This window comes from Pongo pygmaeus, chromosome 3, assembly GCF_028885625.2.
Source record: "Pongo pygmaeus isolate AG05252 chromosome 3, NHGRI_mPonPyg2-v2.0_pri, whole genome shotgun sequence".
NCBI classification, from domain to species: Eukaryota; Metazoa; Chordata; class Mammalia; order Primates; family Hominidae; genus Pongo; species Pongo pygmaeus.
Window position 1 is genome coordinate 12,358,584 of NC_072376.2, and position 16,277 is coordinate 12,374,860.

At 36.2% G+C, this 16,277-nt stretch overlaps 1 protein-coding gene across 9 annotated transcripts in view; it reads right to left on the reverse strand.

Moving 5' to 3' along the window:
- RAB28 (RAB28, member RAS oncogene family) overlaps window positions 1-16,277 on the reverse strand; it is a 172,945-nt gene that overhangs the window by 58,102 nt on the left and 98,566 nt on the right. For all 9 annotated transcript variants that reach the window (XR_008502038.2, XR_008502035.2, XR_008502037.2 and 6 more), the window contains exons 5-6: window positions 8,922-9,025; window positions 3,989-4,066 (exon numbers count right to left, since the gene is read on the reverse strand). Coding sequence is in view for 4 of the 9 variants with exons in the window: in XM_054484622.2 (XP_054340597.1) it covers window positions 3,989-4,066; window positions 8,922-9,025 (182 nt within the window). In the remaining 5 variants the exon portion in view is untranslated. The remainder of the gene's footprint in view (window positions 1-3,988; window positions 4,067-8,921; window positions 9,026-16,277) is intronic.

Sequence of the window (16,277 nt, forward strand, 5' to 3'; positions counted from 1 at the left end):
ATCCATTAAGCAACATTCAATATCTGAGGGTTATAGTAGTATGTACAAAATGAGAAAATATCCTCCTCAAGAAAACAAGTGGTCTTTAGGATAAGAAAGAAATCCCAGTACAGTTTCAATAAACATACTGGAGAAAATGATCGTAAAAAATTAACATGGGTAAGAAGAATCTGAGGAAGATCAACATTCAGATAAAGCTAAAAAGCTGAAAGGACTCTTAATACCAAAGGTTAAATGGGTACTTGTACTGTACAATAATATGCCAATTGAGATAACTAAAATCTTGAGCATGTCTATTACATGCCAAGCCCTACGTGAGATACTTTCGGATACAGTCTGAAAATAATTTGAAGGGACAATAAGGAATATATATTTTTAGCAAGTTTAATGAATATCTCAGACATGATAGAAATTTTTGGTATTTTAAAAACTAATACATACCTAGTTCAAACCAAGTAGAAATTCACAGTTTATTAATTGGCAAGTAAAAATACTGAGGCTTAAAAATGTATTAAGAACTCTTAACACCAAGTAGATACGGCAAAACTTCCTTGCAATTCAGACTGAAGGACACAAGACAGGACTGAAAGGACTATGCTTTTTCTTTATCAATTATCTAATGCATTCTTAAAGAGCTGATTGCTGGATTTCCTAAACAACAGCAATTGTAAATTTATTTTTTCTCTTAAAGGTCTATGTACTTTGCAAATAAAAAATCTGAACAACCTGGGAAACTAGAACACTTATTAACAACAATATCAATTCTTACACTATCTTAGAGGATAATGGTTGGTCAGGGAGAAGGGGAAGACTACATAAATGATGCAAATGAAACTATTAACCAAATCGGGAATTGTGAAAAACGGATCTATAGTGTTCATTGTTTAAAGGTCTGGCTGCCCCACTTATTCTGGGAGCTCCTTGAGGATAGGGACTTTCTCTTATTCATTTCTGTATCCCCAGATTCTAGTGTGGCCCCCTGGCATTACACAGACCCTCAAAATATGGTTACTGTGTTAATAAATTGCATTCACTTTCTTTTCTCTCTCTTCCTCTTCCTTGCAAAGCTTGCAAAGTGTGTTGATAACTCATTTTATATAACTCCCAAATAGGAGCAATCTAGGTTAGAAATAAACTAGCAGAATCTCTTTAAATAGTCAGTGAATGAAACTAGGACTAAAACCTCATTGTAAATATTTACATCACAAACTAAATTATTATAGTAGAGCATCAACATTAATGGGACTGGTGAATCTGCCATTTAACTCCTTCTCTATAGAATAATACAAAGTACTTTCAAACATTCCCTTGAATCCCCCCAGTAATCTTGCAAATGTCGCAACAACCACATGCAGTGTGTATGTGTGTGTGTATATATGTATGTATGTTATGTGTGTGTATATATATATACATATATATATATATAAAATCTGCACTTCTTAGTCTTTTAGATGAACTTGCCAAAATGTTTCCACTGAGAAATATGAATTGTAAAATCAATAATTTAATTGGCAAAAACACCAAATACATAAGGATCAGGAAAGACTAATAAGGATTCTTGCTATACACAAAGAATTTTGACAAACATATAGAAGAGTGCTGCAGTAACTTGAATTCACCTTCAAATGAATGCATTAAGAGTAAATGCCACCAACAAACTGAAGATAGAATTAAACCTCAAAGCATAATAAACAAGGTGGATGTGCAGGGAGGGTAGGGAAATATGTAGTTAACACATCTAATATCTCTTTATTTAAAAGATGCCAGGATATTAAGCCCATATCTAAAGTCAAAATAGTAACCCTGTTGATCTTGCAACACGAGGTAGCTAATGTTAATAAAGCTTCCCCCAAATTTTGCCTCCAGTTGTTTCATTTCTCCAGAGGTCTCCTTGTATCTGATCACCGCTGCACAGCTCAGGCAGTATAAGGAATTCTTCCTCAGTGCAGCCCTCTCACCTGTGAAGCACCAGCCTACCATTCCCCCTTTCAGAAAGACAACCAGTCATTGGGTTTCTCCTGTCTTCATTCCTCCAGGCAAGAAACCTCAGGGTTATCTTGGACTTCTATTCTCTCTTATCCAATAATTCCACAAGCCCCATTGGTTCTTCTTTAAAATCTCCCTTACATCCATCCAACCTTTCGATTCCATCTTGACTTTGGCCTTTTTCACATGGTAGCAGTAACTCAGTCTCCTTACCTCAATCTCCCTCCCATCCAACAACATATAAAAATATCCCATTAGATTAATTCTACCTAAAAACTGCTTTCATTTATTGCCCTACCTCACAATGATTATAGGTCAAATAAAATTAATCAGCTTGGCATTGATAAATCCCCAAAATCTGTTCTCAAACTCTTTATACGCTGACACAAATGGTCATTTATTTTAACCAAACTGCTCTTCTGTTTCCAAAATACAACCTAACCTTTTCTACCCAGGTATATTGTTCATACCAGCTCCTCTTTCAGCCATTTTCTCCCTTCCCACTCCAAACTGCCCAGTACACTTTCCCCCAGTATGGCAGAGTGGAAATACCAAGGGCATTGGTGTCAGAGAGACCTGGGTGCAAATTCTGGCTCCATCACTGCCCAACTAAGGGTTAGTGATCAAGTTACTCTATCTCTCCACAGTCTCAGCTTCCTGATCATAAAATGAGAAAATTTCACCTGATCCAGGGAGTTATTATGAGGATTAACTGAGATAACACAGTCCCTCTGGCACATAACCAATTAATTTTCTTTACTGAAAACAGGGACATTTTAAAGTCTTTTAATTCTTTTTTAGACCCACCACTATACTGAGTTTACAATGTATGACCAATAAATCACTTACGATAATCACAGGCTCTCTAATTAAGCAGAGACAAACATTATTTAGACAGAGAAGCTAAAAAGCAAAGGAATTACTTGACCTCTGGGATCCAAGGTCTGTGTGATCAAGCAAATCATGGTGACTTCTCTTTCTTATATTCTCCTAGGCCCAAACCAAGTAACCACTTTTTCTGTGTCTGGGAGCTATTTAAACATCACAAAGTACCTTAGCACTGTATTTGGCCATACCAAGTGCTAAAACAAATGTCTTTGAATGATGGGAATTAAAATTAGCAAACGTTTAGAGTTTCAAATGTTTTAATCAAGTCTTAGAAACAGTCATCAGTATAACAATTTCAAATATTTGCTTCAATTGTTTTAAAACGCACACACACACACACACACACACACACACACACACACACACACACACGGAGAGACCATGAGAAAAAGATATAGAACTAACTCTAAAAGAATTAAAGAAAAATTTAAGGATGGGAAAAGATAATTATACTTTTTTAGTTGCACAGGGTGCGAATGGGGTGGAAGAAATTGAGCAAAAATGTAATTAGTTTTTTACTTCTAACCAAACCACTTCTGAAGCATAACTTTATAGGCTCTTACTCTGATTTTTCATTCTATCAAACATATGAATTAGTGGGAAATTATAGTGGTACCTTTAAAGTTCTTGGCTGCTGCTATGCATGTTTTTTTCTTAGCCTAAGAAAACTATCTAGGAATACTGAAAAAACATAGAAATCTTACTAATTAATAACACTACTAAACTGACAATAAAATAACATCAAAAACTAATATCATTACAGTCAAGGATGTTTTAAAATTGAATAGAGGCTCCAAAAGGATTTAAATAAAGACGTACCAAACAATGTGGTCAGCACCTTAACTCATTAGTTAACCACTAATAAAAATTTTTTTATACTAGTATCTTTTTCCCAACAAAAGAGACAAAATGAGGTTTCAAGGGTATCATAATTTGGCAAAAAGTTAACATTCTCCATCTTCTGCAATAAACATTGATTCATACATACAATCTATTACCAAAGCTTTTAGAGATACATACACAGAAGGCATAAATGGGAAAGAATTTATGGGTGAAAATTAATGCCTTGTAAGAAATTCATTAATTTTTTAAATATAAAGTTCAAGGTAATCACCTGTGACTGTTCTATTTCTGCTTTGTTTAATTTGATCCCAAGGATTTCAGCAGCAACTTTCTGAAAGCACAGGAAGACCTACATAACAAAAACGGGTTTAAATGATTTAAAAGAGGCATGCTTAAGTTATCTTCAAATAAACAGAATTTTCTTAGAAATGATAAACAGCAATAATTGCAAAAATATGATATAGCAGGTGATTCCAAAAATAGCTTTCTTTGTCAAATGTAGCAACATTTTAAATATGATAATTTTTAAATTATTAAGCCATAATTTAAAACTCCATGCAATTCAATGAATTGATCATTTTCTCTAAACACACACATGAAAGATTTAACATGATGATTACAGCTACTGCTTTAAAAAACAACAAAACAATCCTACTTACTAGTATAAAAACTCCCGTAATTCCTGAAGAAAATAAAAATAATCTATACTTTACCAACCTAGTTTTTCACTGTCAATTTTATCTTGGTCCTTTTAGCCGCCTTTGGCCTATCTCAAAAGGTCTTACTTTCTAACACTTTAATACTCTCTGTGCCTTTCATATCATTCCAACAAATTCTCCATGTATCTTGAGTAAAGCAACTTGGTACTGTTTACTATATTTTATCAGTTCAGAGCAAAGGAAAAATATATGCCATTACGATTAAACAAAAATAGACAAATATTTTTCTATAAATAGCCTTTCCACACATAGTTAACTTATGTCAGGTCCGCTATAATTACTAGAGTTCCAATCCTGACATTTACTGTAGTATAACTTATCTTTTCTTCATAAATGTCCTACCATATTCTTATCCCTATTCATCACATGCTTATAGAATATTTATGAAAACTTTATTAATTTTTATTTCTAACAAAAAAGGATACATATTCCTAATAGCCTTATGCCGTTTGTACCCTAAGAAGCATATTTTAGTTCATTGATGGTCAATGTTCAAGGAACAATAGGAAAAGTACTGTGGTGGAGTGGAGAGAAAGAGTGGTTATAAAAGAAGATGAGCAAAGAGATGAAGGGAGTACAAAGCACGTAGAATCTGGTAGGCTACAGGAAGGACTTTGGCGTTTACTTCAAATGAAATGGAAGGCATGGGAGGGTGGCCCAATGTGACTTTTATTTTAACAGCATTAGTCTGGTTGTTTGTATTGAACATTCACTATAGGAAACCAAGTGTACAAAAACAGAATCAGCAAAGAAACTAATGTAAAATATTATGGAGGCTGAACCAAAGTGGTAGAAGTGGACAAAGTAAGAAACAGTCACCAGGTTCTGGATATATTTTCAAAGTACAGCCAAGGGGATTTGGTGACAGATGTGGGGTGTGAGAGAAAAAGAGGAGTCAAGAAAGCCTCCAAAATTTTTTTGGCCTGAGCAACTGGTAGACCTGCTATTTATTAAAGTGAGGAAGACTGTGAGAGATTTGAGGAGGGAATATCAAGAGCTCAGTTCTAAACATGTTAAATTGGGCAGCCTATTAGACATCTAAGTGGAGATGCTGAGCGGGCAGTTGGATATAAGAGTCTACAGTTCAAGGGAAAAGTCTCAGCAAAGCCAGAAGACTAAATAAAGCCATTATGGGAATAAGTGTAGAAAAAGAGATGATCAAAGGACTCAACCTTAGCTGGCTGGAGAGGTAAGAAAATTAGTCAAGGGAACTGACAGAGTAGTTAGTGAAGTAGGAAGAAAACCAGGAGGCGTTGTATCCTGGAAGCTAAGTGCAGAGAGTATTTCAAAGAGACAAGAGTGATCAGCAATTATCTATGTTGCTACTTAATCAAATAAGATGAGGGCTGAGTACTGACCATTGGATTCAGCAAAAAGGAGGCCATTGATGACCTGAATAATAGCAGTTTGGGTAAAATACTGAGGGCAAAAGTCTGCTGGAACTGGAAGAGAAATTGGCAAAAGAAGAACTAGAGACAATTCTTTAAAACATCCACTGAAAAGTGAAGGAAGGAAATAAGGCAACAGCTACAGAAAAAATGTGGCATCAAGAGTTTTCTTGTTTTTAAGATAAAAGAAGTCATAATATTTTCTGTGCTGAAAGAATAATCCATTAGATGGAAACAAAATAATACATATGAAACAGAGAGAACTGCTAAAGCAATATCCTTGATTCAGCAAAGATAAATGGGACTAGTACACAATGGAGAAGTTGGCCCTAGCTAGAATAGATCCCACAGTAACCACAGAGAAGACAGAAGATATGAGAACAGATGGGGTAAGTAGGATGATGTTAGACCTGGTAGCAGCAGTATGTAGAAGTTGTCTTCTGTTTGTTTCAAATTTTTATAAAATAGGAAACAAGGTCATCAGCTGATAGAATAGAGGAGGATAGTTTGAATATGTGAAGAGAGAAGAGAAGCTATGAAATAGTCATCGGCCTGGCGCAGTGGCTCACGCCTGTAATCCCAACACTTTGGGAGACTGAGGCGGGTGGATCATGAGGTCAGTTCAAGAACAGCCTGGCCAAGATGGTGAAACCCCATCTCTACTAAAAATACAAAAAATTAGCCAGGCGTGGTGGTGGGTGCCTGTAATCCCAGCTATTCGGGAGGCTGAGGCAGAGAATTGCTTGAACCCAGGAGGTGGAGGCTGCAGTGAGCTGAGATCGCACCACTGCACTCCAGCCCGGAGGACATAGTGAAACTCTGTATCAAAAAAAAGTCACCTAGGTGAGGGGAAGAGGTGATAGACTAGGGATATAGAGCATAATTACTGAGCAGCATTAAGGGCCCACTTGAGATTAGTGATTGTGAACTTAAAGTGAAAACTCCAGCATGCCTCTGTGTTTTCCTCTGGTCATGTTCATGGGTACACCCATGAAAAAGTGGAGACTTGGTTTAAACCAGAATTAAGGTTTAGCCAAGCGGATCTGACAAAGTGAAAGAGGGAAAAGGGAACTGAGCGTATATGCATGGCAATGATTTGGACTGGCCATGAGATTTAAGTTCAGAAGAGAGAAAAATGAAGACATGAAAAGAGGTTAAGATTTTGCAAAGGTGTTAGGATCAATGTCTAGTAGGTCTTGCTAGCATTGAGAATGTTTGTGTTAGGACACTCAAAGGTGTGAAACAGAAGATGGTTGGTGGTTAGTGATTAGGATGCCTGATACTGAGATAATAGAAGAGCCACAGTAATTTGTAACGACGTGATCTGTGGTATGCAAGAGTGACTAAGGTGGAGTCGGGGAGAAACAAGGATACTGAAATCACTAAGAATTATGACATAGGTAATATCAGAGAAAGTATAGTAAGCCAGGAGCTCATCTCCTCAAGCAATGAGAAAGTTACCTGGAGCTAGAAATGATTACAAGTCTTAAAGTAATTTCATAAGAACAAACCATTTCAAAGTACCACTTAAAAAAAATGAAGTTTTTTAATAGTGGTTCAATATAAGCAAACAAAAAACACTAAGTGGCAAAAAAATACTAAGTGGTTAAAAACAAGCTAAAATACTACAAGGTTAAAATAATTCTGAAATGGCAAAAAAACCCCTGGGAAGATTAAGTGAGGGTAGAAGCCCAGTGAATCCATGGATGAGTTTATCTACAATTATTGACATTACATTTTTTAAAAAGGCATGGATGGGTGAGTATGTGCCCATGTTCACATTGTCTGAGGGGAAAGGATTCCAGGAGGCCAAATTTTTTAATGGGTCTTACCAAAAGAAAGAATAAAACCCCATCATATTGTTTATTTTAGGTGTAAAACTATAAAGGATATTACAGAGAAAAACATCAAAAATATTAAACCACAGAAAAATTTCAAACTTCTTTTAGTTGAAAAATGTCAACTGGAAAAATAGTCAAATGGGGGTCAGTGAGGATTATTTCAAAAAATTATGATACATGACTATTAGCACTAATATAAAAATGGTCATAGAAAATTTCTAAATGCAATAGAAAATTATAACAAGTAAAAAGCAGAAAGTGAATCACTAATAAAACTTAAAATTTCAACCTCAATTATAATCAAAGAAATTAAAATTTAAATAGTGAAGTATCTTTTTTCTTTTTTGGGGCCTACCAATTTGATGAAGATTTTAAAATAAATGCATAGATAAATCCTGAATGTTAAAAGGATGTAGTTATGGCAATCATACAATGCTGGTGATAGCATGAATTTAGTCTTTCTGGTGGTGATTTGGCAATGTTTCAATCTCCTTTCAAGGAATCTACCTAAAGAAAATAATTAAAACTCCAAAAGCTTACAGACAAAATTTTACATTAGAACATTACGTTCAAAACTTAACAACCTATATGTTCCACAATAAGAATAAGATTGAATAAATTTTTGAACATTTATTAAATGAATTATTTAATCTATTATTAAATGACATGGGAACAATAAAAATGTTAAGTAAAAAGTAAAATATAAAATTATTTCTATATTATAATCTTAATTTTTAAAAATAAATATAGGGTTGTGGTTAAGACTGTGAGCCCCAGAGTGTCACTATTTGCCTTCACAAATCCTCTCTCCTCCACTTATTAGCCATGTAATCTGGACCCCATTACATAATTTCTCTAAGACTCATCTATAAAATGGAGATAATCAGAGTAGTACAATGTCTATAATAAAGTAAGCACTCAATGAATGCCATCTCCTAGCCACAGGCAGCAGCACTAGTGTAAGCATCAGGAAAATAGACTAGATGGAATCATATGAGGTTATGAGTGGTCAGATACTGACATTACGGGTGGTTTATATTCATTTTAATTCCCTTTTTAAAAATAACTATAAAATTATGTTAAATAAATTATAAAAGTAGTATACCCAGAATAAACATGTTATATCTAATCTAAGGAATTTCATGTTTTCAATAGGAATTAATTTGCTCCAAAAGTTAAATAATGGAAGCATACTTCCTAGGAATGTTAGTAAATAAAAGTAAAACATCACATACAGTATTCATTATTTTACTTACAGAGTCTCCTGTCTTGGCTGAGACAAAGTGGCTACTAAAACCATTTTCCTGGCAAAACCGTAAGTGTTTTTCAGGTTTTATTGTTCGCATATGCTCCAAATCAACTAGAAAGGTGTTAAAGAGAGAAAATAATTCAATATTAGAGTCTATCAAAACATTTTTAACATGTTTAAATTTGACTTGCTTTCCAATATTATATTCCAGCTTCGACATTAGCTGTGCAACCTTGGACAATTTATTAAACCTCTTTATGACTCAGTTTCCACATCTATAAACTGGGAATAATAAATATACCTATTATGTAGAGAGTTATTTGATAATTAATCTATGTATAATGCACAATGACCAGCACGTAAGTGCTAAAAACAAATGTGAGCTATCATTATTATTATCATCTGTATAAGTTCAGGCACACTGATGATGCTCAACAAAGGTCTACTTAATATAGTACATTTAAACATGGTGATTAATTGAAGGCAAGTTGTACCTACCCAAGCATATTTGGCTTGAAGCAGTTTAATTACTTTAATAATTACTTTAATAATTAGCTCTAATCTCTATAAGCTCGAATGTTAGCACAAATACATAACTTTCTGCTTAAGAGATCAATATTACATTGTGTGTTTACATTAATTTATAGACATACTTTAATTTCACAAAGACATAGTTCAGTTGTTTTCCATCTAGAGTAACCATTTTGAGAGTAAGGGGCAAGGATGTATTTCCTTAAATAGTTGTAGGTGCTTTAAAGCAAAGCACAGTACTCATATCCAATACTGGTTTTATCCAGCACAGTCTATTTTTCCAAAGGTGATCCTTTATTTAACAGTTTCTCTTTTTACAACACTACAGACCCTATAAGGGTGTTTATTCAATGCCGTCAAATTATAAGGCAAATATACTCACAGGATTTAAGGACAACTAGGCTCTTTGAGTCGATATAGGAAAAAAAACTTAAACTGATTTCCTGAGGAAGAGACCCAACTGACTTGTAAAAAACTTGTAAATTTGCAAATCTAGTAAGCCTACATAATAGTGCCAATTGATTATCAACTAAAAAATGCACTCATACTACATAAAAGACTTTATTTAAAATTACATTGAAAGTCTTTAGTTTGTAGGCTCAAGGGTTCTCTCTCTAGGAGAATTTTTTTTTAATCTAATGGGGTATTCCTGAGCCCCATTTATATTGCTTAACTTGGAAAATATGGAATTTTTTTTTTTTTTTTTTTTTTTTGAGACAGAGTCTTGCACTGTCACCCGGGCTGGAGTGCAACGGCATGATCTCGGCTCACTGCAACCTCTGCCTCCCAGGTTCAAGCAATTCTCCTCCCTCAGCCTCCCGAGTAGCTGGGATTACAGGCACCTGCCACCACACCTGGCTAATTTTTTGTATTTTTAGTAGAGATGGGGTTTCACTATCTTGGCCAGGCTGGTATTGAATTCCTGACCTCAAATGATCCGCCCACCTCGGCCTCCCAAAGCGCTAGAATTACGGACGTGAGCCACAGCGCCTGGTCTTTTTGTTTTGTTTTGTTTTTTTGCTTTTCTGGCCACAGTGCTATTCCTTAAACATCACTATCTCCTTATTTACAAGAACAGGCAAGGAATGTCCAGATACCACAGGCATCAATTTGTGGAAGACTAAAATACTAAGCTATTAGCACCGACATTTATATATCCAATTTAACATAATATTGAAGCTAACTTTTCTAATTCAACAAGAGTAAGAATAAATCTTGTCGCGAGGAAAAATCCCCATTGAAATCACCACCCATTGAAATTGCCATTCATTAAAAAATAAATAAATAAAAATAAAAGTTGTGTCACTTAATGTGTGTGTACATTTGTTTTTTTCTAATGGTTTATTGCTTTTTATTTCTCTTTCTCTCTCCTTCCTTCCAAATCTCCATCTATCATTTACTACTCAAACAAAAGTTTTTTTCCTAACAAATATAACCATGGAAAGACTAGTAGTACCATTGGTCAATTAAAAAAAAAAAAAGGATTTATTCAACAAACATTTATTGAGCATCTGTTATAAGCCAGGTATTGTGGCAGGTAGTGATATGGTTTGGCTGTGTCCCCACCCAAATCTCATCTTGGGTGGCTGTGTCCTCATCCAAATCTCATCTGGAAATGTAGCTCCCATAATCCTCACAGGTCATGGGAGGGACCTGGTGGAAGGTAACTGAATCATGGAGACGGCTTTTCCTGTGCTGTTCTCATGATAGTAAATAAGTTCTCATGAGATCTCATGGTTTTATAAAGGGCAGTTCCCCTGCACACGCCATCTTGCCTGATGCCATGTAAGGCGTGCCTGTGCTCCCACAGGAGATTTTAGTCCTAGGGGAACTGTTGGACCTGAATGATGCAGGGCAGTCTTGCCTATCACACAGGGCTAGTCCAACCTCAGCATCCCTTGGTCTGCTGGCCTCTCCTGAGGTCCCAGCCTGGCCATACTTGCTTGCAGTGCAGTCTTGGATGTACTGGGGGCCCACATTATACTCCTGCACTGGTGCACTGCACCTGACTGGTGGAAAGTAGTGCCTGCCGCCATGCACCAGCCGGTCTGCTCCCTCGCCCCAGTGAACCCTGCCAACCCCACCACCTCCAGAGTCCCACCCCTGCACCAACACTGCCGCAAGAGTGAAACTAGGAAGGGAGAACAATGGACCTTCCCTACCCTGAGCAGCCACCCCACCTGAGTGATCATGCACAGAGGGCAGGCACAGACCTGCACCTGCCAGCACCCGACCCCCATGCTAACACCACCACCAGCACAGTCGCCAGCAGGGGCCCTCAAAGCAGTATTGCCTCTGCTGCTGCTGTGAATGCCTGCAGGGAGGCAGGCACCTGCTAGCACCCTGCTGCAGTTGATGAGTGTGTACCCCACCGTGCTGCTGCTGCTGCTGCCGCTGCTAGCACATGCGAACAAGGACAAATCCCACTGCTGCTGCCTTACGAAACACTTTGGCTAGTACCACCTACTGAAGTGTAATGACCAGTGGTCCAGGAATACATAGGTCCCATCAGCACAGTGGGTTCCTAACCTCGAGGAGTCAGAGAACAAATTTGGGGCTGGATACAAGTCCCCCAGATTTACAGCATGCAGTCCAGGAGCTGGGAGCTGAGGCTCGGCCCCCTAAAATCTTCCAGAAATGAAACCAGTTGACTGAACCCACCTTATACCACAATGAAACTCTCAAGGTCATCAAATAGGATAAAATAAAAAAAAGTCCAAAGATCAGCAAAATCAAAGATTGAAAGAACATAAGCCCACAAATACGAGAAAGAATGAACATAAGAACTCTGACAACTCAAAAAGCCAGAGTACCTTCTTTCCTCTAAATGACGGCACTACTTCTCCCGCAAGGGTTCTGAACTGGACTGAGTTGGCTGAAATGACAGAAATATAATTCAGAATATGGATAGAAACAAAGGTCACTGAGATGCAGGAGTATGTTGAAACCCAATCCAAGGAAGATCCAAATGATACAGGAGCTGACAGACAAAATAGCCAGTACAGAAAAGAATGTAGCCAACCTGATAGAGCTGAAAAACACAGCACAGTAATTTCATAATGCAATTGCAACTATTAATAGCAGAAGAGATCAAGCTTAGGAAAGCATCCCAGAGCCTGAAGACTGGCTTCCTGAAATAAGTCAGACATGAATAAAGGAAAAAGAATGAAAAGGAACGAACAAAATCTCTGAGAAATATGAGATTACGTAGAGAACAAATCCACAACTCATTGGTGTCCCTGAAACAGATGGGGAGACTAGAAGCAAATTGGAACACATATTTCAAGATACCATCCATGAGAATCTCCCCAACCTAGCTAGAGAGGCCAACATTCAAATTCAGGAAATGCAGAGAACCCCAGTAAGAGACTTCACAAGAAGATCATCCCCAAGACACATAATCATCAGATCCTCCAAGGTTGAAATAAAAAGCAAAATGTTAAAGGCAGCTAGAGAGAAAGGTCAGGTCACATACAAAGGGAAGCCCATAAGACTAACAGACCTCTTACCAGAAACCCTAAAGACCAGAAGAGACTGGGGGTTAATATTCAATGTTATTAAAGAAAAGAAATTCCAACCCAGAATTTCATATCTGGCCAAACTAAGCAAAAAAGATATAAGATCCTTTTCAGACAAGCAAATGCTCAGGGAATTCTTAGCAGACCTGGCTTACAAGAGCTCCTAAAGGAAGCAGTGAATATGGAAAGGAAAGACCGCTATCAACCACTACAAAAACACACTTAAGTACACAGACCGCTGATACTATAAAACAACCACACAGAAAAGTCTGCATAATAACCAGCTAACCTCATGATGACATCCACATGCAAAAGAATAAAAATAGACTCTTATCTTTCACCATAAGCAAAAATCAACTCAAAATGGAGTAAAGGCTTAAATTTAAAACCAGAAACTGTGAAATTCCTAGAAGAAAACAGGGGAAATGCTTACAGACATTGGTTTGGGCAAACATTTTTATGGATGAGACCTCAAAAGCACAGACAACAAAACCAAAAAATAGACAAATAGAATTATATCAAACAAAAACCTTCTACAGAGCAAAAGAAATAATCAACAGAGTGAAGAAATAACCTGCAGAATGGGAGAAAATATTTACAAACTATGATAAAATATTAATATCAAGAATACACAAGGAACTTAAAAAACCCTGCAAGACAACTTAAGCAAAACCATTCTGGACATAGGAACAGGCAGATATTTCAGGATGAGGATGCCAAAAGCAACTGCAACAAAAACAAAAATTTAAAAATGGTACCTAATTAAACTAAAGAACTTCTTCACAGCAAAAGAAACGATCAACAGAGTAAACAGACAACCTACAGAATGGGAGAAAAGTTTGCAAACTATGCATCTGACAAAGATCTAATATCAAACATCTATAAGGTATTTAAACAAATTTACAAGAAAAAATAACAGCTCAATTAAAAAGTGGGCCAAGGACCTGAACAGACACTTCTCAAAAGAAGACATACATGCATCCAACTAACATGAAAAAAAGCTCAACATCACTGATCATTAGAGAAATGCAAATCAAAACCACAATGAGATACCATCACACACTAGTCAGAATGGAAAAACCCAAAAAATAACAGGTGCTGGCAAGATTGCAGACAAAAGGGAATGCTTACATACTGTTGGTGGAAGTATAAATTACTTCAACCACTGTTGAAAACAGTGTGGTGATTCCTCAAGTACTTAAAACAAGATACTATTCAACACAGCAACCCCATTACTGGGTATATACCCAAAGGAATATAAATCATTCTATCTTAAAAACGCTTGCAAGTGTATGTTCCTTGCAGCACTATTCAAAATAGCAAAGACATGGAGTCAACCTAAATGCCTGTCATTGATAGACTGGATAAAGAAAATGCAGTACATATGCACCACAAAATACTATACAGCCATAAAAAAGGAGATCATGTCCTTTGTGGGAACATGGATGGAGGTGGAGACCATTATCCTTAGCAAACTAATGCAAGAACAGAAAATCAAATATGACATGTTCTCACTTATAAGTAGGAGAAAAATGATGAGAACACATGGACACATAGAGGGGAACAACAGACACTGTGGCCTACAAGAGGATGGAGGGTGGGAGGGGACAGAGGATCAGGAAAAAGAACTAATAGTTACTAGGTGTAATACCTGGGTGATGAAAAAATCTGTACAACAAACTCTCACGACACAAGTGTAACTATGTAACAAACCTGCATATGTATCCACGAACTTAAAAGTTAAAAGAAAATATAGGAAGTTAACATGATTAGCAAGACAATGAAAATCTAAGCATCATAATTGTCTCTGCTATTCTGGTCATCTCACATGTAATCAAATAGTCATAAAATTACATTAAATTTAATTATAAATTGTGAAGCCTATTTTACATTTTTACATATTAGGGAAAAATATTAACAAAACTTGTACCATTGGAGAAATGTTATTTCTGTTGCCATTTAATGGCTCAAGTGATACATGGAAAATAGTACAAAAACAAAAATCCATACCTCATTGTCAACACATTTTGTTGGAAGATATAAGGAAAGCAATGCTGAAGTATGAGAAGTAATTATACAGTGTGGAGGTTTGCTACACATTTAGGTAAAAGTACAGATGGCTTGAACAAGTCATCTTTTGGTATTTGCTAGATTCTCCTTCAACAATGAAATCTGAAGAAAATAGCTGTCTGTGAAGAATTAAAGAAAAAAATGTATGTTTTCAACACGACTGATTCTTCAATTTTAAAAAAATTTTATTTGCATGGAGTGGATACTTTTGACTGGAATGAAAATACAATTCTGAAAAGGTAGCACCACCACTTTTGAACGCCAGACAAAGTATATGTGCTTCTAAAGACACTGTCCACACAATGCAAAACTTGTTGAGGGATCTGCTCCTTTTTCCTCCCTGACTTTCCCCAGGTCAAATGATAAACTTGATAACCCAAGAACTCCCAGTGTCAATTTTCACCCATCACTATCATTCAGTATTTTGTAAGATCTTTTAACAAACGTGGTGTTATTCTAACATCTCTGCTTTCAGACAGTAAGATTTACTTGGAGAGTTGGATACACCATAAAAGAAATGCTAATTAAGAGCAACATTTTATTGGTTTAAAATGTAGTCTTCCAAATAGAATAGAAAGCCCAGAAATAAACCTCACATATATGGCCAAATGATCTTCTATAAGGAGGCCAATACAACTCAATGGGGAAAAGGACAATCTCTTCAACAAATTATGTTGAGAAAACTGGATTTTCACATATAAAAGAATGAAGTTGGACCTTTATCTTACACCACACACAGAAATTAACTCAAAATGAAATAAAGACCTTAACATAAAAACCAAAAACTGTAAAACTCCTGGAAGAAAACACAGGGGAAAAGCTTCAGGTCATTGGACTTGGTGGTGATTTCTTGGACATGACACTGAATGCAGAGAAACAAAAGAAAAAACAGACTAACAGGGCCACATCAAACTTAAAAATTTTCGTGCATCAAAGCACATAATCAACAGAGTGAAGAGACAACCTACAAAATGGGAGAAGATATTTGCAAATCATATATCTGACAAAATGTTAGTATCTAGAATATATAAAGAACACCTACAACTCAACAACAACAAAAAACACAATTTACAAATAAGCAAAAGGCTCGAATAGATATTTCTTCAAAGATAACATATCATCAGAGAAATGGAAATCAAAACCACAAAGAAATATCACCATTAAGGTGGCTAAATTTAAAAAAACAAGGATGAAAAAGATGTAGAGAAATTGGAACACTAATGTTTGTTGGTGGGACTGTAAAG